Source organism: Aricia agestis, chromosome 9 (genome assembly GCF_905147365.1).
Source record: "Aricia agestis chromosome 9, ilAriAges1.1, whole genome shotgun sequence".
NCBI classification, from domain to species: domain Eukaryota; kingdom Metazoa; phylum Arthropoda; class Insecta; order Lepidoptera; family Lycaenidae; genus Aricia; species Aricia agestis.
In genome coordinates, this window is record NC_056414.1 from 9133313 (window position 1) to 9160277 (window position 26965).

Below are 26965 nucleotides of genomic sequence, written 5' to 3' on the forward strand. Positions count from 1 at the left end.
GCGTTTGTACTACGGTTTCGGTTTTGTGGAATTTATTTTACATACCAAGTAAAATTACTTGAAGTAAGTATTTTTTAAAATAATACATAATTTATAAAAAGGAAAATAAACGATAGCAGAAGTTGCGATGTATAATTGCTGCGTACTAGAAAACTTAACTTAATTAGTTTATATTACAAAATCTAAAGTGGTAGCTCATTAAATACTACAACAAAGAGCCAACTTGTTTACAATAATTAGCGACAATTGGAAATGGCGCTTAACGTGCTTAGTGTGTAATGAAGATGCCTGCAAATATGATATTTGAAATGCGGCGGATAAGTAATTCCATTTGGCGGCGCGGTCTAAACGAATTACACGCGGCGAGTTGACACCCAGAGCTAGGACATGAAAAAATTACCAATTACGGTCGAAGAAAATTTTATTTATCATATTGAGGCCGTACTTAGTACTTGGCTGAGTTAAAAAAAAATTAAGTTAGTTATTTTAATTTGGTTACCTACTAGTTACTCGGTAGGTACTCAGTAGTAGTTGACCTTAAAATTAAATTAGTTTCTTAAAAAGATTTAAGAGTGAACAAGAAGCTGACGTAGCAAATTAAAATGGATATCTCCTTATTTTTATGTTTTTTTTTTCAACGCATTTCTAACAGAGATTACTAATGTAGATTTACCTACATTACTCTGGCAAACTCCTTTTAAAAATTTCCGGGGATAAAGCTCCACCCTCAAAGTAAGTTTTCATTAGGTTTATCGAAAGTCATAAATTGTAACCGCCACGTGTTTCAACGTAAAGCGTTGAACTTGCGTAAGCCTATTACCTCGTTATCTTGAACCACCTTTAATTTGGCGCTCCTTTCTTTTTATCTTAATTGTTGAGGCATTAGGGAGAAGTCGAGGCTCGATGGGAGACGATCCCTCAGGACATGCCTGGAAGGCGTCGTTTGATTTATAATGGACTCGTAGCAAACTTTGGCCATTCCAGCGCGCACCGCACCGAACCTCTTTAACGACGGACCCCATCGCCCGAGGAGATGATTCGTAGATGTGTTTAATAATATTACGACAGATTTAATTATGAAACGTTTAAGGGGCCGCAATTTACGCGGTTATCTCTGTTGTTTGCTCAAAACTTTGCTGAATCTTTTTATGAGAGAGTTTGTAACTTTTGTAAATTTACAATTAAATACAAGCTGTTGAGAAAAGTGGACTCGAGTTCAAGGTGAATGTTTCATTTTAAAATCAGTCACACCATAAAAAGTTGAAGAATTCATTATCTAAATTGACCTCTATGTGCATATTTTAAATAACTACGAAAGAGTAATAGAAAGCGTATAAAGCGCGCCGCAAATAAGAGCGCTGAAACATTTTATTTATATAAAAGCAGCGCAAACGATGGCTCACTAAGTAATGCAATCACACACGTAGAAATAAGTGAACATCTTGCACAAGACGGCTTAGCTTACTTCTACTAAAAGCCCACTTAGAGATCTCTTCGGCTACGGATTTGTGTCGAGGGTCCTTTAACTTTGCGCCAATCTTCAGCCAATAAGTTTATTTTAGGACCGATGTCACATCACAGCACGCTACTTTATCTTGTCTACGTGAACTGTGTGTGTTGTGTGCAACTATATACATGACTAATTAATCAAACTTATCGATACTTTGTACTTCTATAAAATTATCTCTAAGCCTAAAAGTTTATATATATCTTTGTTTTCAAAATTAAACCACTGCATCGGGTTTGATGGTAGAGAGAAGTAGATTTTCTTAATTTTGAAAGATATACGACAGTGTTTTTTTTTTTTCAAGGAAAAATGTTAATAAATAAACCTGTGTGTTCAATTATTAAATCAATAAAGAAACGTATGTCTTCGACCTTCGTATTATTAGATAAACTAAAGAAGACGAAGGCATGAGTTTCCCGAATATACTGTATGTACGAGGGATGCAGCCTCAGAGAGCGACCGGCCTTCAAGCTATTTGTTATTATAAAACATGCAGACACTACTCGTAACGGCATCTCTTAATCTCGATTGTATTAAAGGGTCCATATTAAGGCACGAGAAATATGTCAGAATTTGAACAAGCGGCGCTCACATGTGGCGTGCGAGCGGTGTGTGGGGGCGGTGTAACATAGCTGCGACTCGTTGCGGCATGTTATTGCAAAGCCGCATACGTGCTATTACGACTATCTGACATTTCATGCCGATGAACTGGCTACGTGCGCATACTTTGTAGCATTCTCTTAAAACGGGAAATGTACCGCTTGTTTTCATACGAATATCTCCATTTATCATTGCATTGTCGGTGGAGTTCATGCGAGGTCAATTATTATGAAGCTTGGTTAATGGTTATGTTTAAAATATTCTTCAGTAGCTAAAGCAACTTTACGGCCGACTAACGAAATTGTTCACTCTGAATATTTTATTGCTCCTTGTAGAGAAGTATATAGAATCTAGATACTTTTCTACCTGAATTACTCTCCAGATTGTATAGAGTAATTCGTTAACAAGATATGTTTAGTATACTTATGCTCATTTACAAAAATGTGTACTTGAATACGGAAATAATAAAATATAAAAGCACCTGATAAATAAAATGGAAAGCATTTTACCACAATATTTGCGTGACTCAATAATTCTAAAAAGACGGACGGAGAAGCAAATCTTTTTAACCGATGCGGAAAACTAATGGCACAGGCGAGGCTTTCGGGGAAATCCGCTTCTTGTTGTCAATACAGAGCAACACTGATGGGCCCCTCTGTTAAGCCTTTATTTCACTTCACTATCTACCTTTATTTCCAATATTTTAGAGCTGCAGGTAACTTATTCTGAGTTTAATACAAATTGTAAAAGTCAATAGAGCCAAGGCTGTTTATTTAATTATTAATATCCATTATCTTTAGGTTCACATTATGATATTATATCGTTATAAAAATATTATAAGTTTTTACCTATCTACTCGTATTACTATAAAACTTTAAGTTATCTATTCTTCTATAATTGTTGCTCTGCTATCAAAGAGCTATGAATGTAAAGTATTTCTGGAGCCACGTCCGTGGTACGTGTACGAGGTGCAAACTCGACGCCATGACACTAAATTATAACCCCCTCCGTTTATATGGACACTTTGTTACAGAAGCGCGTTCTAAATCAAATGATAAAATGCTTTTTATTTTATGTTTCCTTCGGATGCTGCGTGCAGATCGCTTTGCGACTTCTTGTGACATATTTTCGATAAGCGATCCAATTTTATTGCGATTTATAAACTTATAAGACATGTTATATATTATGGAAGTTTATAATGCCAAAGTATCTATGAAATATGTGCACCATATTTTATGCCTTAGTTCAGTCGCATAGTTTTTAAAACTACACGTACAAAAATTAATGAAGCGACATGAATAAGTCTGTTTTTTCAACTGAGTGTTCATGTGTGCTAGGTGCCAAATTAATTACGTAGACAACAGTACTCAAACTATGGACAAGTAGTCTTTTCTGTATAAAGAATTGAACTAAAAGTGGTGAGTGACTGAATGAAGAAGTACGTGCCAATTTACGATATAGAGAGTATAGAGATATGTGTGTGGCATACCTTGTAGGAGCCCAGGTTTTTCACGGAACAGGCCAGCCGGACGCTCCTCCCGGCCGGAACAGTTACGTTTTGTATAACATCGGTGAATTCCGGCTCCTCCAGAACTGCGAAAAAGAAAATTAATCATTTAAATGGGCAACTCACTCGTTAGGATTAAACTCCGAGAAGAATTATTTTTACCCCTTGAGGCTTATCAAACAGAAATTCTGCAGTCGGAGACATTTTTGTGACAGAGAATACGATTTGTAATTTTCAAATTATCAAAGCAGAACGCTTTTACACAAATTGAGTGGGCGATAAGGAATAATGTCGTCGTTTATCAACCTGCAAGATAGATTGCCACTGCTCTACTCTACCCATTTTAAATGCGTTCGTCTTTGACTCGCCGAATCGTCTTCGTGAATTCTCACCTTAATTGGGAACATTTTTGTTTCACGACGCTACGCGATGTTTACTGGGAAAGTTTGCGAGTCGTGTGGCAGTAAACATTAGTTATTATTTGTCCGGCGTGGATCGGAACGGAGCGAGCGGTCGCCGACTAAGGACGAGCCAACTGACTCGGCGTTCGCACACAAGCCCGCAGTGTTTGAAGAATAAACTCACCGCTGCCAGAGCTTGTTTACGTATCACAGTCTCGCACAAACTGCCATCCCAGAATTTATTTTACAGTGAATTTGTACCCTACCTTATACGGCGTCACTGGATATATTTTATCTATGTGTGGTTTCATTTTGTTTGCTACAGTTATTATGTATTTTACTTTGTAAGATCATATACAGTGTGTAACAAAAATAACTGATAATACTTTAGGGTGTGTACGTGTTCCTTGTACAGAGTTCACTGTGAAAGTAGCAGTGCTGAAAGACGAAAATGTTTTTTCACTTTTGTATGGCCTGAGCGTCACGAGTTTCCCCATACAAAAGTAAAAAAATTTTTGGTCTTTCAGCGCTGTTACTTTCACAGTGAACTCTCTACAAGGAACACGTACACACCCTTAAGTATTATCACTTATTTTTGTTACACCCTGTATAACTATGTATTAAAATACTAAGAATATTCAATTTGAACTTGAACAAGTTAGGCTATTAGACTAAAGAAAGAACAAGGAGTTAATAGTTAAGGTATAATATTATTCTAGTTAAAGTATGGTAATATCTATTCAATCTTTAATTATTTCATTCAAAAGAATTCAAGAGATTCTAATTATTTTTAAATAGCCGTACTTGGTTGTACATTTGCACAAAATTACTGTCGAGTGTTAATTTATTGAAATCCTTTCCGAGAGACATTAGCGGGGCGACGCGCGACTGGAGATGAAAGCTCGGGTATTCGTTCACCTGATCGTATTAGCTCTAAGCTTCATTTTCTAGCCGGCTGCTTAAACTCAACGGATATGAATCGCACACATTATCACCACAACGCACCCCGTCCCCGTATACGTTCACGGTTAATTCTTACGTGGGTGTTAATTCATTTGAATAATTCTGGATTGTGTATCGAGTAGACACAGTCTGTTTATGTCTGATGAGTTATAATAATGCAGTTATAATTCCATTAGAAGTAAACTGAAAGGATTTTTTTTTAAATAAATATGGTTTGATTTGATTTGAGAAAATATATACAAAATACGTTACTTGACTTTTAGAGAGGAAAATGGTTTTTATGTGGTTTTTATCCACGTGTATATTTTCATTGTGAGTTCAAATGACTAACATAACATATGAAATGTTCATTAACGATGTGGTTAGAAGAAAAAACATAACGTAGACAAACAAATAGATACGTTGCTTTTAATAAGCTTGACAGAAATGTCGGTTTGTTAATACATTAAAATGAACCAATAATCGTGTTGCCGTGCGGCGGCCGGCGGGGCGGTGGGGGTTTAGGGTTAATTAAGAAACCGCAGACAACCGTACACGGTAATTCCTTTGTCGCCAAGACTCCCTAGTCCCTACATACGCTCTCGCATTGCAAGTAATGTAAGTCGACTTTTGTAATTTTCTGTTTACAATTTTTTAGTTTTAAATTTAGTTTTGAGGATCGAAGGGTTTTATCAATTGCGTTTGAAATAATAAGATCAAAATGTTTAATTTATTCTTTAGTCAATGTTTGTACAGGATCATATATTATTTTAAATTGTAATTTAGTTTCTAATTTTTGTACAAATAAAGCATTTTCTATCTATCTATCTATCTAGTCACTAGGAATTTGGAAAATTACTAGAAATGATAACAACAGACATCAAATTATTTTTGTTCACGTATCTAAAAAAAAACTATTTTTAATTTAGTGCTTTTATCTTCTTTCTTAAATATTATCGTTATTTTGTTATTATTAGTGACACAAGCAACATCGCTACAAATTGACAGTCTCATTTAGCGTTGAGCAACGATTGACAGAGCAGATAATCACAACATTCGTGCGTGGTCGATGGTGACGCAAATATAGCGTGAAAATATTTTTTTATGATCTATAATAATATAATATCTATGGACGCTTTACACTATGTCAGTCTGGCCCTTTGGTAAGTACCTGAAGGACTTGTGTTACGGGTACCAGACAACGGAAATATATTTAATACTTTTATACTATACTTATATTTAAGATTTTTATTATATTATACATATATTTAATACACATCCATGACTCAGGAACTTTGAAAACTTTTTGTTCAAATACAACCCATTTAATCAACAGCTGCTAAAAATGTAAACTGCGGTTCATTTCAGTCTCGCTAACAACTATAGTAATCAATTAGTATTTGTGGGTTTATTACTCAGCGTAGTCCGTTCCGGTTTTCGTTAGATAAAAAGTATATTGGAAGTAGTCCAAAAGCAAACGTACCCAAGTAATATGCAGTGTAACACACTGTTTGCAATCTCCCGTTTATTTGAGATAAGAGTACATGTTGAATTTTTGCGGAATACGAAAATAATATAGGAGCAGATAGGACTAAGGAAATAAAGCTCAAATTTCCGATGCTCATTATAAATTTTATTTTGTTAAAATCATTGCCATATATTTTAAGTACTTTTTTGAGCACGTGTAGTCTGAGTTACTTTATAGGAGCAACAAATTTTAAAATAGCGTTTTAGCACATTTTGTTTCACACCATTGCAAAAAGCGAAAGATAAAATCCAATATTTAATAAAGTATGTCTATTATTTTGCTCATATATCTATCAACGCAACTCATTGTATTGTATGTACCCGGGTAAACTAACCGTAACTATTTCCTTTATTGACAAAATAATCTATTTTACTCAATTGTGATAAAATTGTTACACAAATAAACAATTTAACAAGTAATAGGCAATCGTGATTGGGTTACAACTATATTGTTGTTATTTCCACAAAAAATAGATACGGTAATATACTCGCTGGACAAAAAAGAATGATTATTATGTATTTATCATCTGCTAACTTCCTGATGTAGCCTAAAAAATTACCAACAATTTGATTGACTACTTCTTTTCTAAATGTTATATTTCTTACATAAAGTATATTATCTACTTTTTTACTAATATCATGCGATTACATAATTTAGTAAATCCCCTAAACCACATTTATTAAATAAGATTCCCGACACGCTGGCTAAATAAAGTATACAATTATTTTCCTTGTCCCAGTGGCCTCTATATTCAAATAGTCGAGTCCCGCCGCAGCTGCCACCCGTAATATTCTCATATGCGATCAAATTCTTTTAAGAGATCCGCAGATAAAGAACATGGCGGGTGTTCGGACGGTCTCGGACTTTCACTTATTTGTATGCCTCACCCTTCGCGCGGCCGGGACGTGACTATTCGAGATACATAAACCCTGAGTGAATACAGAAAATAGAAATAAAGTAACATATTATCTTGCAGTGGACGGATTGAAAAAGTATTTCCGTAATGGTGCTTCGTTAGGCTTTCACGGCATTTGAAAACATCTAGTGGTGGTGAAGGTGGTTTAAAAATAAAGCGTGTGAATGTGTTAATCCCAAAAAGATGAGTAAGATAATTTGAATTTTCAACTTTTTTTTATGAACATAATATAAATAAAAGTAATAAAAACATTGTTAAAAGAATAAATGTAATGACACATGTTTGTTCTTATTTCGTGGTTACTTGTTTGGATACAATGAAAAAATAAAATATATAAAAATATTCACAAATTAGAAGTATAAATATTATTCATCATTCTAAAATGACGACTTCTGTGGCTTAGTGGTGAGCGCGTTGGTAGCTCAAGCCGGGGGGGTCGCGGGTTCGAATCCCGCCGACGGAACAAAAAAAGTTTTTCAAAAGTTCCTGGGTCATGGATGTGTATTAAATATGTGTATCATATAATAAAAATCTTAAATATATGTATAGTATAAAAAGCATTAAATATATACCGTTGTCTGGTACCTGTAACACAAGTCCTTCAGGTACTTACCACGGGGCCAGACCGACGTGGTGTAAAGCGTCCATAAATATTATTATTATTGTTAAAAAGTAATAACCGATTATACTTAACATAACTAATCAGTAGTAACGCCTTGACCGAAATACATATATTAACTGCTTCAAATAACGGTAACAATTGGGCAGTTATCATATTTCATTGGTAGTATAGCTATATCTAAGGGTGGGTCATGTCATATTCAGTCTGCACCGGAAGATGTCGAAGAACCAGCTAGCTGTCACTGATACTTACAAAAACGCCCTTCCTTACCCGAGAAAACGTACAGATAGGTAATACAATTACTACAATGTGTTAGAAGTGATATTTTTGGTACAGATGCAACAAGAAAATGTATTTTCTTGTAACTAATTCCAAAAAGGAGGAGGTAATACGTTCGGCTGTATGTATCTTTTTTTTTACAATACTAATTGGACTATACCTGGTTTATTTGCAAGTCATATCTGTGATCTTTTTTAAAGTCTAGTTACACACGGTAGGGTGTCGAGTTCAAGTTTTGAGAGTATTGCTTGCTTTATATTAAAAAAAATGACTAACACATATCTTCATGTTATGTCTCACATAAATTAATTTATTTTGGGCTATTATTAATGATCTTCAAGTATTCGATAATCGTCGTTCATTGCCAATCAAAATATAGCCACTCTACGACTTACAGAGTGCAAGATCACCCGGACTAGCAGTTGAATCTTAACGAGTGAGCGTTTGCATAATAACGTTTCTTAAGGCTGATCGCTAATTGAACAAGTGTTTGGCGGCTCACGGCGCGCGGCTGGCGGGGGCTCTAATTAAGGCACCTACCGCGGCCCGGAGCCTATTATCGCGCCTCCGCCTCCATTAGCATTGTCTCCGAGAGGGCGATACTTATCTTTATTTAAATTCACTTCTTGGTAATTGGGTTGACGACTAGACAACGTGATTTGCATTGATGAGAATTGGCCAGTATCCGTCGCCGTAATTTACTTTATTGTTTGCGTCATCCGGTCCGGGGCGCACCCTAATATGATCCGAAATGTGATTCGCGAAATCATAGCGAGCGACGCGTTCGACGACGGGAATTCGCTAACGACTCTCGTCTATAAAATTCCGCGTACAATTACTTTTCACTGTTGCCGGCGCGGTGTCGCGAGCGGAGTTTATGAAACGTAAAAATATAAGGGGTTAATGTGTAGCGGCGATGTGTGCGCGGGCGACGGCGGGGGGCGGCGCGGGGGCCGGGCGGGGTCGGGCGGGGGACGGAGCTGCGTGCGAGTGCAGTCAAAGAGGATGCGCTTGGTTATTTCTCATTAAGGCACGCGATAAAATCACACAGACTCGTTGCCTCATTAAAATCTTCTGGTGCGCGCATCTGTAAGCCTTTTGTGAAGGCGGCAGCGCGACGCTCTTGACGCCTTTCACATGTCATTTTGGGCACAATAACGTACGCGGGGACGCCGAGTCTCGCAATTTTAGCGGTGACATATCAGCGTGTGCTCTTTATCGGTTTATCGAAATATTTTTCGACGGTGCGTATATTTGGGAATAGGATTTGTTATGGAAATGTCATTTCATGTTTTTTTCTCGTGAACATACCCTTTATTTACGTACCCCTTCCCCTTCTTTTCTTTTATAACATAAGTCTATTTCTTGAGGCATTAAAATGTGTGATACCAATTTGAAAAGTTTTAGATACCTAAAATGTAAGATATAAAACTTGTACTTCATACAGAATTACTTCAGTTGAAATAATAAATTATTCAGATATTCTTTAGAGGAAAAAATAAATTTATCGGTGCGTCAAATTAACTTACTCGAACGGCAGACATGTTTGTGATTTTATAATGTTTTCTAAACATATATTTGCTATTGCGAAGCAGAGCAACATTGAAAGCTTAAATAAATAGAGGAATGGTAATTGATGGAGTGTGCATTAAGGCAATACCGTCGACATGAAAATGTATGAAACTGCGGACGTGCTACGAACGAGCTACGAAAAAGCTACGAGCCTGATTATGTGCTACGCCGAGCTACGTATGTGCTACGCCGAGCTACGTATGAGCTACGTTTGGCTACGAATGTGCTACGTATGTGCTACGAAAGTTTATACGAGCAAGAAACGGGCTCCACAAGTCACAACTCACAACACGGATTATATACGGGTTTTCGAGCATATTAAACTGTATGTAAAAATAAGCAGAATAAAATTAAAAATGTCAACACAGTAAATTCACCAACTAAAAATTTAAGACATGAGTGGATGAAATGGGTGACTACAAATTTGACTATAATAATACGCGACCCGCCCCGGCGTCGCACGCGTATAATATATATATAGCCACTGAAAAAATGATTAAAATCGATAGCCTATGATCCTTCACGTGGTGGTCTACTTCTTATCTGTGCCAAATAACATAAAAATTGCTCCAGTTATAGTTCGCGAGATAAGCCCTTTCAAATAATTTCCCCCGTTTTTTCCACATTCTCCTATTAGTCTTAGCGTGATAAAATATAGCTTATAGCCTTCCTCAGTAAATGAGCTATCTAACACTGAAATATTTTTTCAAATCGGACCAGTATTGCCTGAGATTAGCGCGTTCAAGTTAGCCCTTTCAAATAGTTTTTCCCGTTTTGTCCACATTTTCCTCTATTTCTTCGCTCCTATTGGTCTTAGCGTGATAATTTTCCTCGATAAATGGGCTATCTAATACTGAAATAATCATCAAAATCCGTAGCGTAGTTTTAAAGATTAAAGGGACACGAGGGAAAAAAGCGACTTTGTTTTATAATATGTATCGATATATAGATACTTTAGGACAGGGAAATTTATTTGAAATAAAGCTATGTGAATTCTATGTATAGCTTAATGATACGAGGTAGGTAAGTGTCGAGGTTTGTTTGAATTATAAGGGAAAAAATTAGTAATTGCTCTTATGTTGTAAAATGTCACTTACCCACTTCAATAAATGTTTTAATAGTTGAAAATTAAAATTACATTTTAATAATATTATATTTGGAATCTATATATTAAATTTTATTAAAAATTAAACACAATCCAACAAGTTTTACGACGGACACGGGAGGATGTGCAAGTACTTCAATAAGATCAGGTAGCGGGTTTAAACGCACATTTAAACACAATAAGGTGGTCTGATATTCGAAAAGCTTTTGCATATTCAGAAGGCTGGTAACGCGGTAACGGGTAAGGTAAACCGTAAAGCATATTACACACTACGCAGATATACGGTAATATTTTATTTTCGTATAAAAACTATAAAGTTTTATATCTAAAGGTGCCGGTTGGCAGCGGGCGACATGAAGCAGCGGCAGACGACGTGTCGTCGTGACATTACTGGTTTTTATTATTTCTATGAAATGTCGCTAGCTGCGGAGGATATTTCATAGAAAAACATAGAAACCGGTAGTGTCGCGACGACACGTAGTCTACCGCCGCTTCATGTGGCCGGCTTCTAAACACACTAACCATTTACAGTAATATACGAAATGATTAACTTTTGCTCGGAACATTACTTTTTAAAAACTTACATTGTTTTTCTGTCACCTTCTGTCTCACAGAAAACTTAGTAAAAATAGCATCATCAGATGATATATTTGTAGTCGCAGATAATAATCGCACCATTTTTCTAGGCATGCTCATGGATACGTTACGATAAAATATAAATTATTTGCGCTTTATATTCATACAAAAAAAGAACATATTATATAATATATACGGTCATCTACAGAAATCTCCTCCTTTTTGGAAATCAGTTAAAACATATAGAGAACTAATGAAAGATCTCAGATATCTTACCGTATCTATATAGTGTGTGACAGGCTTTACGGGTAACGGGTAGGGTAACGCGGGTCACGGGCTGCGCTACACCGGGCCGGAATTGTAATGCCGCCCATTAGCCGCAATGTGCCCCGGCCCCGGCCGCGGTGAAACTTAAAGCGATTATTACCTATTCTCTAATTTTATTGGTCAAGTAAGCGATTGTGGAGATCTATTTTTTAGGGTTCCGTACCCAAAGGGTAAAAACGGGACCCTATTACTCGTTATTATTATTAAGTCTTAGTGACTTCGTTGTCTGTCTGTCCGTCTGTCCCTCTGTCTGTCAGCAGGCTGTATTTCAAAAACCGCTATAGCCAGACTTCTGAAATTTTCACAGATTGTGTATTTCTGTTGCCGCTATAACAACAAATACTAAAAACAAAATAAAATTAATAATGAAGGGAGGCTTCCATACACGAAACGTGATTTTTCTGGCCTTTTATGTTTGATTTCAGTAATGGTAACAATTAGTCACTTGACATTTTTATAAAATCCTTTATTATATGTGTACTTTAATAATAATTGATAATAAATAATAATATTAAAATTAAAAAAATGAGGGGGGCTCCCATACAAAAAACACAATTTGTGGCTTACTTTTGCTCTATAACGGTACGGAACCCTTCGTTCGCGAGTCCGACTCGCACTTGGCTGATTTTTTAGTTCATGTCAGCTATTTCTTTCTAGTAATCTTGAATCCAGTAGATGCAAAATTGCAAAGCTACAAAAATCAAACATGTGTAATGAATATTGTTATTCATGTAGTTGCAAACTTAATAGTCACATATAACATTATATCACCGAATAACCTTTAATAAAAAATTAAAATTAAAGCACAATTAAAATTATTTAATATTAATTGTGCGAGAATGAAATAATTGAGTTATAAATGGCTCGAGCCTCGAGTATGAACACTCAATCAGCCGCCTACCTGCACCCCCTGCACCGTCAGATACAAATATTGACTGCGGCGCTGCCACTACCGCGTAATTACTGGAGGGTAAGTCTGTTGACACAAGCACCGTCAGCATCACAACAACTTCGTTCACCACATGTGCCAATGAGGGGAGACTCGTTCGAGTATTTCTAAGCCTGAGATGCTTTTTGTATTCATCAACTTGCAAGAAATAAAATGTACTCGCATTTATCATTGATGGACCAACACAAACAATTACGGACTTGAAATGGGGTATATTCGTCTACATATCTAGGAACTTTGCAATCTGTAATACCCTAATGTGAAGTAGAGCCTGTATTTTGTTTCGCATTATCATCACCAAAAACTGTAACAATTGGCTGGATGATATTATATTTCGTGAAATATTAAATTTAATACATTAACACCGTTAAGATTGTTTTATAAATGGTAATGTCTTCTAAAGCCATACATATCGTAGAGGATTTAAAATTGTCTGAGTCATGGGCAGCGTAATACCTGGATGAGAAGGCAGCGGTTCATTCCACGTAAAATATAGGATTCTAGGAACGCTCCCGTGTTCAGCTGCGAAATACGAATCCTCATATATCAGTGGTTAACATGATTCCAGTAATGTTACTGGAAAGGTTTCTGATGGAATTGAAAAATTGAAACAAATATTCCTAGACAAATTATTTATTGTACCCAAATATATAATATGTCTGGATATAATTTATATACTTTATGTCTGTAAAATTTTGTTGTTTTGTAGAGTTTGGGCGATCAAATTTGGATGTAGGACGTTCAAAAATGCATATAGCATATCGTACTGTTACATGGTGTCATATATCGCAAAAATAACACACAAAATTCTTCTTTAAAGCGAATAGGAGTTCATATAAGAAAAAAAGTTATTTTAATTGAACCGTTTACAAAATTTGAACCCAACTCTTACTTCGTCCTTCGTTCGCAAGATACAAAATAAACTGCACAATTTAATCCATTTTACCAGAGCAACCACAGACTGCTACACCACTTTAAAGGCTAACGCTAAGTAACTAAATCTGAGCGAAAATGTAAATTAAAGCTTAAATAACGCCATGACACTCCAACAAGAATACAAAATGTGCAAACAAAGATGTAACTTGCGTAGATGTGCCAAGTCTGAGATTGTGAGTAATTAACTATTATAATTAAAGATTCCTGTGTGAGTATTAAAATAAATGTTTTGACTGAATTACTCAGTAAGGAGCTGATAGTTTTGTTTTTATTGCAATAACACCAGTAAATGTATCGATTGTAAATTAAAGTTTAAATTTGCGTTTTTTGTAACATCTCAATCGATTCTTATAAAATGACTAGCTTTTGCCCGCGGCTTCGCTCTCGTAAAGAAGTATTATTATATAAAATCTTTCATCCTCTATCCCACCTCTAAGAGGATAAAATAGAGTCTATTTTATCCTCTTACGGGTGGAATTGATCAAAATCCTTTCTTAGCGAATGCCTACGTCATAACATCTACCTGCATGCCAAATTTTAGCCCGATCCCTCCAGTGGTTTGGGCTGTGCGTCGATAGGTCTTAATGTCAGTCAGTCAGTCACCTTTGAGTTGTATATATTTAGATTGTATCTTAACTATAGTATTTTTATTACTGGTTTTAAACATATTAATCTAGATTGTTAAAGAACATAAATTACTACTTAACTAAATTCTATAACAGAGTAAAGTGGTAAACGGACTTTCCACTTTACGCTTACAATTTTCTACGGAATGAATAGGAATGTTCCACTAATTTAATATAATCCGATGATAAAAAGATATGACACTGACTCAGGGAATTTGCTTTAAGGATTCCTTTGATCGGATAGCTGGCCGCTAGTATGTAGATCTTAGTGAATGCAGTTACGTATTCTGTCGTCGGGGCGGATCGTTATCTGTTTCCACTAAAAGAAACTGGCTTTTCCATGAAGACCCCCGCAGTTCGCCTCCCCAACTCGCCCGCGACGGTTTCTCCTTTTGACTTATTTCATTTTTCTTTGCTCCGTGCCTGCTAGTTAGCTACCGTGAGCTTTGAATGGTCGTGCGATATTTCAACGTATCTAGCGTATAGAAATTAAGTTTGCTCTTTTATTTCTGCATTCACGTTCCGCGATAATATTCAAATTTAGGGAAGACTTTGAACGATTCCTCGGGGAGTAACTGGCGCGACTGGCGCTACCATAAAATTCTTAAGCTATGCTATGGTCAAACTTGTAAATTGAGGCAGGAAACGTGTATGTTGATGTACACTATGATTTATGAAATTCTGTGCTATGTGCTGCTTTGACCATATTTATATTATAACAGGTATAAGACGTAATGGTCAAAGCCACGTGACATGCACCTACATACTTGAAAATTATGTTCAAATTACGAACCGCAAAAATATGCTTAAATAACTGATCGCTGTACATAATGTTTAATCACCACACCCAGCAGTAAACTAAGTACTTCTTTAATAAACGCTGACGTTGACGCGACGGGCCACGCACTTAACGTCCGTGAGCGGTCCACAGTATGTTATGTTAAATATTCATAAATTCATTATAAGCTTAACAATGTAACGGTTAAAAACATGTTAAATAGTACTTGAATATAAACTATTAATTTAGAAAGGTTTTTTTTAAACCTATTTATAAACTCTATATTACTAACATTAAAATAGGTTTAATCAATATAAGTATTTTATATAAAATTTATTTGTTTTGTTAAAGTTAAAGTTACATTCGTCATTTGGCTTCTCTACTTTTTAAAGTAAACCTACATTTAAATTACAACTAAAAGATATTTAAACACATAAATAAATCCAATAATAGAAGTAATTCAAATTGAAACGAACAATTTATACAGAACGCAATAAGAATTTGCTATTCCATATTAAGGGTCGTAGATGAAACTTAATGGTGGATGTCAGCGCGAAGAATAGCTCGGAGGTGCTTGAACACAGTTTCCTGATACATTTGTATTCCTCACAGACGAGTAATCAATATCGCTTCGACGGAGATCGCTCGGACAGGAGTGTCTTTTGATCGAGCCATTTTTCTCGAACTCTACAACTGCTTTTAATAACTGTCTATAATGACGGTTATATAATATGTAAGAGCGGGGGGGGGGGTGTATGTAAGAGCGGGGGGGGGGGGTATGTAAGAGGGGAGGAGTCTCTATATTGTTAGTATGTATGTGGGAAGCAAAACGAGTGGTGGAGTTTTTTAAAATAACCAGTCGGTCACCGAAGAGTATTGGTTTCACTATGTACATATTATTTTTTTAGAAAATTTGATTTTCATGTTGAAATATCTTCTAGGAAGTCATTTTATTGCCTACAATGCAGATACTAGAAATACCAAGATCTTGATGAAATTAATAGAATAATGCTTAGGCCAAACCTACGCGAACAGGCGTCTGCGAAGCGGAGCGGAGCGTCAAGTTGTCAAATGTGTGTTTTGTATACAAAAAAACACATTTGACAACTTGACGCTCCGCTTCGCAGACGCCTGTTCGCGTAGGTTTGGCCTAAGCTTAACGAAGATATTATGGCCTACCCTTATAGTATCTGCATAGAGAAAATATACGTATATTTTCCTTAGTCTATGGTATCTGTAAGGCCACACATGGAAGTTTGCACAATTTTGTAGTAAATCTTGGCAAAACTTAAAACTGGAATAATATAATATTCGTACATCAACAATTTTTTTTTTAAATAATGTCATAGCGTCAGCGACGTGGACTCAATGGGTTTTCAAATCTGTTGGAATTTGAGCATCGCACGGCCGGAGAAATATAGGCCCAGCGTCACGTGTACAAAATAACAACGACAACACAGTGCGGATGGGGGTTGATACATATTTGAATATATTACCGAACATGCAGATAATACTCGCCATCGAAGGTATTCATAACGCCGCCTCATATCGAACGTGAACGAGAATATTTTACCGCGCCGCGCCCAGACGAGACGACGAGAATACTGCGTAATGATTTACTGTAATAACATTACGAGGTACATAATTTGTAGGAAACATACGCTGGTTCTTTGTTTATGGGTGGATTGGCTTTATAGGTGTGTTTTCGAACATTAACTTTTTAGATACCATATAATATATTTTTTTAATAGTATCTCTTACAAAATTAACTTTTTGAAAGTCAGTTAACAAAAGATCTATAGAAGAAGAGATAAAAATAGCATCTTCCTTTCTTCTCACGAACGCCCGACAACATAGTATTTAATTGTATATTTTTAAATAGGAGCCTTAGAAAAGGATCGTCAGTTTCGACTCATATCGAAGTTCAAAATCTTCAGCCAGTGTAAAAAATAAATAGGTTTTAATATAACTTCGGTATGTTATACTACAAAAATTCCGGGTTAAATGAAAGACGTATTTATATTGTATATTTCATGAAGGCTATTAAAATTTGTGTGAACGCTATTAAAGTACAGGTATTAGACAGGGCTTGTCACCTTACAAAGGTGCTCTCAAGTGAAGTAGCTCTTGAGACAAGCCTCTCCTTCTATAGAGACGTTTGAGCAAATATAGCGCTGACAAAATATTCAATATTAAATATGATAATATGACCTTTTTATTCCTAATGTTAAGTAATTGGGATCACCTAATTTTCATATAGTCATAATTTGGGTATTAGCAAATAATCTGGGTATTTGTGTGATAGGCAATTGGTAATTTGCTTACATGGAAAAAAGGTTTAAACACTCGTAGATAGGGAAAGATTACTTCGTTAATAAAGCAACCCATAAAATCAAAACTATTACACTCCTAAATCTTTCATTCTTAATAAGCTATTCCCCTCCCGTCTTCTACTGGGGGTGACAAAAATATTATAAATTTAACAGAGATGACAATATAGAGAATTTAGCCGAAAGCGAAGCGAATAATTAGAAATGTTCAGGCGCAGCGTCCGCGAGTGATTGATGTAGTGGAAGCCGTGCCCCCCCCTGCCCCTCCCCGCCACCCGACCGCGCCCGCGCCGAGCTCTTGGAGACATTAAGAATATTTAAATTGTAAATTGCACCCCTGTACTGAATACCTATTTGCTAAAAGTTTGCCCTTCTCGAATCGACGCATCGTTAGAATGTTTATGCCGACCGGAAATTTTCACGCGACTAAATTATCCCGAAGTAATCTTTTGTGAAACACCCATAGTATGTTCAGATTTATTCGGGCAGATGTTAGAGACCTAATAAAATTGTTTGGGTTTAGTTTAGCGATTAGATAAAAAAGGAGTAGGTATAGATATTAGGTATAAGATATAGCAAGTTATGCAGTTATTTTCCTCATTCTCAATAATTTTGAAACCTCAGTAAAATAATATAAGTAAGACTAATAAGCTAAGTAGTGTTCAACAAAGCTGTCTTTGCCGTCTGTGCCTCGCTGATATTTCATTCCGTAACATTTGCGCTTTCATTTTACAACTATGCTCTTTCCCATTGAAATCCCGCAAGATGAAAAAAGTCATACAAAAAGACAACAAGCTTTTAACAATAAGGCTCATGGATCCCGGATAGCGACTATAATATGAATATAACAAACTAAAGAACTGCTCTGATTGAATCAGCCGACTGTTCTTTGTCATAAATCCGGCGCGGCCGGTCGTCCAACAATGCGTCCTGAAATCGTTCCATTTCTCATTTTGTTAGTCTCCCCTTTAATCTCGCATCCGTAGAAAAGTAGATCAGCCTTGCAAAAGGGCACTGCAGTGTAGACTCGGTCTGATTAATATATCACCGAAAGGGCACCGACGAATATCCTGCTCCATTGTGATGAAATGATTATACTTATTAGCTTTTACGTGCATTACTTATGCTTACGCAACTTCTGCTCGAACCTAAAAACACCAACTTAATCGTTGATGCGGAACGCTGCACACACACTCAACCAATTTTCAATCCTTCGGTAAATGTAAACAGCAAATAAAAAGTTTTCACATAATTGCGTAGCGTCAAAGAGCGAAGTCAGCCGAGATTACCGCCGCTAACCGACTGATCCCTGGCGAAGAAAACAGAATGTCTCGCGAGTGGGATAATGTAAAATTTATTGCAGTGCTAAAATGTTTACGGATATCGTTTGGCGCAGCTCGGAGTGGCTCGGCTCGGCTCGGCGGCGTTCGGCGCTGGGCGGGCGCGGGCGGGCGAGCGCTACTCACCCTTGTAAACACGTTTTATTGGCTTTATAATATGTTTTACGCGTGACGTTTTACAAACGATCCCAGAAGAGCGTCGAATTATTTTTACGGCACGTACTTGTACGCGAAAACATTGGGAAATTTTGGCACACGAGGGACTCGGTAATTACACCTCCTGAACAAACAGTTTTTATTCATTGATGCTTGAATTGAAATTAACTGACTCGACTTGTTGGTAAAGTTTCGTTGTTCCAGTCTTATTGAACTTGTAAATTTTCTTCCGTAAAAATTGTTAAAGACTTAATGATTTAATTGATGGTTTTTGTCATAATATTATTGTTGTAGTTGTAGTGTAGTGTAGTTGGGCCACCACGAACGTGTAGGGTGAATATTCGACATTGTTTTTGCATGCTATAGACAGCTTGTCAATCGTGGTAACAATCGTATAGTTATTCATTATGACTTAAAGATAGCTATATAATAAAAAAAAAAACGGCTAAGTGCGAATTGAACTCGCGCACGAAGGGTTCCGTACCACAATAGAGCAAAAAAAAGACTGCAAATTGTGTTTTTTTTGTATGGGCCACTTACTTCAATATATCTTTAGACCGTATTGGAGTAGCAATTAGCGTCTAAATGTCCGCAAACCGTTGGCTAATCCGGGAAATCAGTGAGTGAAATATGTTAGTGAGTTGCGGAATGTAACGGAAACAATTGCGCGCTAATACCAGTCAGCCACTTGATGAAGGTCCGGCGCCCCGCGTCACCACCACGTAGCTACTAAATACTGACACACCCCGACATGAACGCCAAATGAAATTAATACAAAGCCACCATTAATTTTGGTGCATCATTTCCCTTTACTATTGTGTATACTATGGAATGTTGGAATTATTGCAAATCGTTCACAAATATGCCTATTATAACGAAATTATTATATCTCTACTGTAATTATTATTTATTCGAAGTATTACGTTAGCTGACAGCAAATAGGTAAACACCGCAGATACTACAAGAAAAAAACTAAATTAAAAGTCCATATATTTGAGGAAAGTTGACGTCGGGGAGGTGTTTATATAAATGCAAAACAGTTCGGCGGCTTGTCAGTTCGGCTCAGCGGGGAATATCGAGATTCCCGCATGGCCGGGGACCGTCGAGTGCCTCACACCCCACTACCTCAAACTTCATAGACAAGGTTGGACAGCCGAAAAATTATGTCAGCTGGGAATAACGTTCCTTTAATTTTATAGGAACCTGCGTATTAAGTAAAAAATTCGTTTTAGGTGAAATTTTCAAGTTAAAAAGCCGTAGACTAAAAGTGATTACTGAAAGAAACAATTAAACTCAATAAGACATTATCACAATAAAAATAAAGCTCAAAGAATATTTGAATTACTAAAGAAATCCTCAAGAAGATATCTCGAGCCAAGTATAAAATGCAGGGAATAAATGAAAGAAATTTCATAAAATTTATATTTCTTGTAACATTTTGTTTGGTCATTCGGATTTTAACGAGTAAGCAAAACAATATTAGGATTAATGTCACCGGCAATACGGCTGGCGTAAAGAAGTAAACCTGCGGTAAGCCGATTTCCTTACCTTCGTATTCGGATTCAATAGTAAAATATTTCCCTTCGGTTCGTCCCTCCCCGCTGCGGCTGAATCTAATCGGAGGGATATTAAAACTTTCCGTCCGCTGCCGAGCCCTTTGTACTAAATGGAGACCGCGACCCTCCGTACCGTTCGCTCCGTACTCCCCCGCTTTATCTGTTTGCTTTTTATTAAACATACACGAAGATAATTCAGATTCTTAAATTAGGATTATAATTACAAAATAGCAGGTAATTTGATATTTTGCTATGATTTATCGACTTATTCCGGACACTGAAATGTACGGCTTAAAAAAACATACTCGCTTAATAGTTAATACAAAACTATATGTATCTATCTACCTATGAATATTTTACAAAAAGTAATTGAATAAAATAGATATTTTTAAAGAATTTATCATTTTCACGATATAGGTTTTCGTTTTAATTTTGGCGCAGCGGCAAGAGTGTTCCTTATTCAGGCTGCAGCGCATAAATAATGAAGAGCGCGCCGCGTGCCACTTGGCACCGGCCACTGCTAATTACAACTACCCTCCTTCGACACTGGATCACTCCACTCCGGATATAGAACCCATAGACGGTTTTCAACTTTTTAATATTTAGATATTAGACTCGGGTAGTATCTTTAAAATCTTTTTTTAAACAAAGTCAAACAAGATTAACATGGATTAAAATGTACACTTGTATATTATACAAGTCGAATCTGGTAGCACGACACGTCGGGGACTGCCAACAAATCGGATTTCCCTATCTTTCCATATTTGTATTCGAAGCCAGATCCATCTAATATTTCCTTCCAACCCCGCCGCTATCTGCGTTCTTTCCTGACACTGAATCTAATCGGAATAGATATTAAAACTTCCTACGAATGTCTCGCTCTTTTTCCGTCACGGCCGGGATAATAAGACAGGAAGTAAAACCGCTCATTTTATACTTTGCTTGTCGGATTCTATCAAATCAAATCTAACGGCAAGTCGCATTTTGTAACGGAAAGAGAGAAATTGTAATAACTAATATCCACTTGAATGCGGCTAGCCATAGTTTTAGTCATACACGTAGATTTACAGATTACACATTATTATAATTATAATGACAGATTGTAATCTTTATATAGTAACGATAGTTAAACAAAGAAACAGTGATAACAGATAACAATAGTTGAAAGTAAATATAATTAAGTATAATATTTACTTTCAATTTCATTCCTTATGTGTGTTCCTTGTCTTATAACATCTTTTATTATCTAACTAACTACTATTAATAACAGATGTCATAACAATCTACTTATTATTTATTTCCGACTTTTATAAAAAATAATGAAAATTTTGCATTATAATTACATTTTGGTATTGACTCTGGTACTCTTATATTTAAAACGAGGTTTGTAAGTGAAGTTATAATTATTTAAAAATCTTATTGCAAAATTTAATCTACTTGGATTTGTAAATGAAATTGAAAAGAATTAATTGAAAAAGACCCTGGGAATTTTAGTCAAATAAATACTCAAAGAGCGACCCTTGATTAAATGAACCGTCCGAGTTTAAAACGCGACGTAAGCATACAATATCAATCCTTACATCTGACAGACTCGACGAAGACTTTCTAAGGAATGATATAAAAGAAAGGGGTGCAATAGACGAAATATGTAAGTAGGGGGAAGCACGGATATTTCGCTTAAGTAACAAAACGGAAGATCTTCAATCATGCAATTTCAGACGAAATAGAAAACATTTTTTTAATGGGAAAAACATTTTTGTATTTTGACACACAACATTTCGTTTAACACGGTAGCTTAGTTTAGTCTTTAAGCCAAGATAGATTCCATAATATCGACAACAGAGTGAAATTTTAAATTTATAGGATTTTACATAAGGCATTGGAAGCATCAAGTCCACTTAGTGACGCGTTATGTCAAGTCATAAGTACGTTCTTTACTTAGCTAAGTACACTGGTGAGGTTATCGAACATATATTATCGAAGCACTCAGATTGTAAATTAAACGTCAATTTTAACTTTTATTGACATGGAAACGACAATATTGCTGTTCATCAAACCTCATTATTGCAGTAAATTATGTCGTTCACGAGCCACGGCGGAACACAAAATATGACATGATTACGATCTCTTTATCATAACATGTGCTGAGTTCTGCGGTGGGGAATGTGTAGCAGTAATAAGCCTCACATACATATTCAGATCATATTGTTTTGACGGTCTTCGGTAGAGCAAAACAAATTAGTAAGGCTGATATATTATGGTTTATCAAAAACTGTATTCGTGTTCACGATTTTTAGTGATCAAGAAAGTTAGAGATATGCTGAAACTCCTTAAAAACTGATCAAGTTCTATAAGATATCATTTTATGATTAGTGCCCTGCAAAATGTAATAATTTTGTATGGCTGAAATCATGATGCGATGCTAGGAAATATTTCATATACTTTATTGCAAAGATAAAGATGAACCTACTACGATATTATGAAGTTTAAGGTACACTTGATAGTCTGAAACAGTAATTCAAAGTAATTTTTTACAAAAAGAAAAATAATATTCTCGTTACGTTCATAAAGTTTCTTAGGGACCACGCTCTACCTCCCCACGGCACTTTGCACCGACTTTTCTTAGACTCCAAGTTATGTTTTATTAATACAATGTTAAGGAGGAAATAACGTGTATTTACATGCGAGGAAAATAAAATTTGGTTTGAGCTCTAGAAGAGGCCCATTACTTGTCGCAGTCTTGTGAGGTCATAAAATATTTAACAAAAGACTCGACAGTGCGGTTCTCTCCCGGGACTGACGATGGGACTACTGGCTGCGTCTTCTCTGCAACGCTAAGCGCTTAAACACTGAACTGTTTTTTTAATACTTTAAAGTTATAATTTAGTTGCGTTCTCGATAGCAAATTGGATTTGATTTGTCTTCCAAACTCTGCATTTTTGTTAACGTGATAAGAGTGAAATAACTAACTAAAAACCATACAAAAACAGTATTACGAATACCATAATATATAATACTAGCTGTTACCCGCGACTTCGTCCGCATCAAAAAAATGTGATAAGTTGATGTGATGTTAATGTGATGTTCAGCCATTTCGGAGATTAGCCGGAACAAACAGACAGACATACAGACAGACAAAAAATCTAAAAATTGTTATTTTGGTGTTTGTAGCGTCTAAATATATGTATGTAATGTATGTATGTATATGTATATGTATGTATCTAGTAAAAAATGGTTATTTCAATATTACAAACAGACACTCTAATTTTATTTAAATGTATAGATGTATAAATGTGTAGATATACCAACCATATAGATTACGAATACGCAAAAATTTTGAAATCTGTACGATTGGTTTCAATTGAAAGGTTGAGAGGCGGAACTGGACGCAGTGGAGCGGCTGAACGGTGTTGCTTTGTGCCCCGTATCTCTGGTGCCCCGCCGGGCCCGCCGTGCCCGTTGCCCCGTGCTTTTAGTCGAGTGAGTCGCCCTGTCCTCACTCATTTCGCTTCACCTGCCTATTACTATAAATTATTATCAATGTATATTAATTTATTAATGCATTTGATTATTTTTTTTGTTGTCCATTTTTATGTGCGTTTCTATTAGAATGTAGATATTATTAGGGAAAAAAACTTAATTTATTACGCAAATTATATAAGTACCGATAGACTACGTTTCGTGTAGTCTTTACAAAAATAAAATTCAAGTAATGCAATATCTAGGCATGTCATAAAGCAAGATGCACAATCTGGTGAGGCTAAAATACTGAATTCATAACGTTAAAGAGGAATGGAATCAATCACATTAAACTCCAGATATATAAAGTTTCCACAAATAAACTAGTGGGGGAGTTATTGCGATGTTACAAGTTCCGAGTTCGCTGAGTGCTCTCAGTGCCTGTCTGTCTTCGATTGTGCCACGAGGAATAATTTCGTGATCGGATGCCTCGTTTTATTTTGTGCATAAGAATATTTGAATTTTCAATTTAATGTATTTTGTAAAGTGTTTTATAGTTTCAGACTAGGTATATCGTTTCTGTGATAGAATATTTTGTTCCGTTACAGGATGTAATAAAACTAAGTGATAATAATTTAGGGTGTATGTGACCCTCATATAAAGTTCACTGTGTAAGTAACAGCGTTGAAAGAGCAAATTTTTTTTTGTCATTTGTATGGGCAAGCGCTCGAGCGTCAGAATTTTCCCATACAAAAGTTTTTAAAAAAAGTTACTCTTTCAGCGCTGCTACTTGCATAGTGAACTTAATACAGGGGACTCGTACACACCCTAAAGTATTATCACTTAGTTTTGTTGCACCCTGTAGATGATTCGATAATAAACAATTTAATAAAAGGTACATCTCTTATTTATAAAATATGCACAATTATTATTTCTAAAATAAATACGAAAACATGTCTGACATCTGTCTTATATAATACCTTGCGCAGACACGTCGTCTGCTGCCGCTTCATGTCGCCCGCTGCCAACCGGTACCTTCAGTTACTACCTTCAAAAAAACTAAATTATAATTTTAAAGTAAAAGCTCTCTGATAATATAATAATAAAACACTTCCGAATATAATATCACAATGCATACCGTTTAATATCATGACATACCATTTCTGTAATAATTAGCAAGAAAATTCAAATCTTTTCAATTCAAACGTCTGGTAGCAGGAGGAAGTACTCAATTGAAACCAAGGAGCTCGTTGATGAAATGTGGCTCTTATTATCCCTCTCAGATTAAGTTACAATAAGGATCGCTTCGTAACTTCATGTACTGGATGTCGCGTTGCTTTTCCATTCACCGATCGACGCAGAACTTTTTAATTAGTTCAACAACAATAATAGACGTTCGTCTTGTTACGAATTATCGCTCGAGCAGGGCTCCGCCGTACACTTTTTGTGCTTTATTTTTGTCTTTCATTTTAGTATCGGCAAATTTTACTTTGTATATAAATTGAATAAGAAGTTTAGGTATGTGAAATCATTATGGGCTCTAAAATAAAAGTTTATTACTAGAATCCCTTTCTCTTAATTCAACTTAGGTGAATATAGAGTTATTTTAATTAACAGTTAATATTGATTTAAGAAAATATCACTAACAAAAGACTATAGATGCAACCAAACGATACTAATTAACGATACTAATAACCGAACAATATTAAAATGCAGTGACACGAAACAAAAATAAAAACAAGCATACTCAATAGTTATCTCCCCGAAGAATTCATACACATAAACCACTACGAAAACATAAATAAAATCGGACATTACAATAAAAATCATTGTTTCGTATAATAAAACACGTGCGCCATACTTGTATAAAGGTAAAACGGGAAGTAATGACATGTAGGCGAATGAATGCCCATCGGAAAGTCATCAGTTATGTAGGGCGTATCGTCGCGCCATGTGGCCGCCGCTCTCCGCCATTTTTCCGCAGGCTATAGCGGCTATACTCCAATTTTCCAAACAACGATGCCCCTCATCCTTTATTAAAAAATCAAATGCTAACGAAATATCTGATGCCGAAATATAAACAGCGGCGTGTGTCCTCGTAAATGACATTTAAATAAATTATTACGACCGCCGCGTCTCTGTCGGGCCTCATTTGAGCTTCTTGTCGGATGTTTGTTTACATACATTAATTTGTGATTTTTCCGCAATATGGAGGTCAGATTTGTTAACGCCGGATGAATACTGTATGAATATATTCGTGATGGAGACCATTCACTCCCTACAACTCGGGCCCAAAATAAATAGGCACCACGACTCCCGTGCCCGACGTAGTGCATTAAAATAGTATGTTTTACATCACGTACGTAAACTCATGTCTATATTATCTCAGTCTATAGAAAAACTAATTCTGCTACCTAAATACCCCAGCCCCCATCAAACACGGTTTCAACGAGATAAACGCTCGAAACGGTAATTCATTAAACCACAATCGGGAGCAACTATGTAATGTCCGCAGAATTATTTAGTTCGGAAATTGAAAAGGGAATGAATGAGTTCGTGATAATTGGAAAATTATTTATAAATTAATTTTACATTCGAATACATGTCAAAGAGAAAACATGAAAATATGAATGTTCTACCACTTTACACTTGATGATTTAACTTATAAAATAATATTTACAGTAGCTTTTGTCGTTGGTAATAATATTGTATGTGGTTTTATTCGTAAATATTGATTTTAAATAAAATTGGGAGACTCAATATTTAGGAGGGTCCTAAATATTGAGTCTCCCAATTTTAAATCCAATCTTCCTTTGCTCACTTAGCATTCCTTACCAAACCATATCACAAAATTTTTAAACGCATAAAATAATAATTACTCACGTTATCTCGACTGAATTCACCTACAAAACTTTTAAAACTGGAAGTACAGGCATTACTTTATAACTATGAG

The 26965-nt window shown here is 35.9% G+C and overlaps 1 protein-coding gene across 1 annotated transcript in view; it reads right to left on the reverse strand.

Annotated features, from left to right (window-relative positions):
- Positions 1-26965, reverse strand: part of LOC121730467 (lachesin-like) — an 82053-nt gene that overhangs the window by 9105 nt on the left and 45983 nt on the right. The window contains exon 2 of the mRNA XM_042119511.1: positions 3597-3700. Within this exon, the coding sequence (XP_041975445.1) occupies positions 3597-3700 (104 nt within the window). The remainder of the gene's footprint in view (positions 1-3596; positions 3701-26965) is intronic.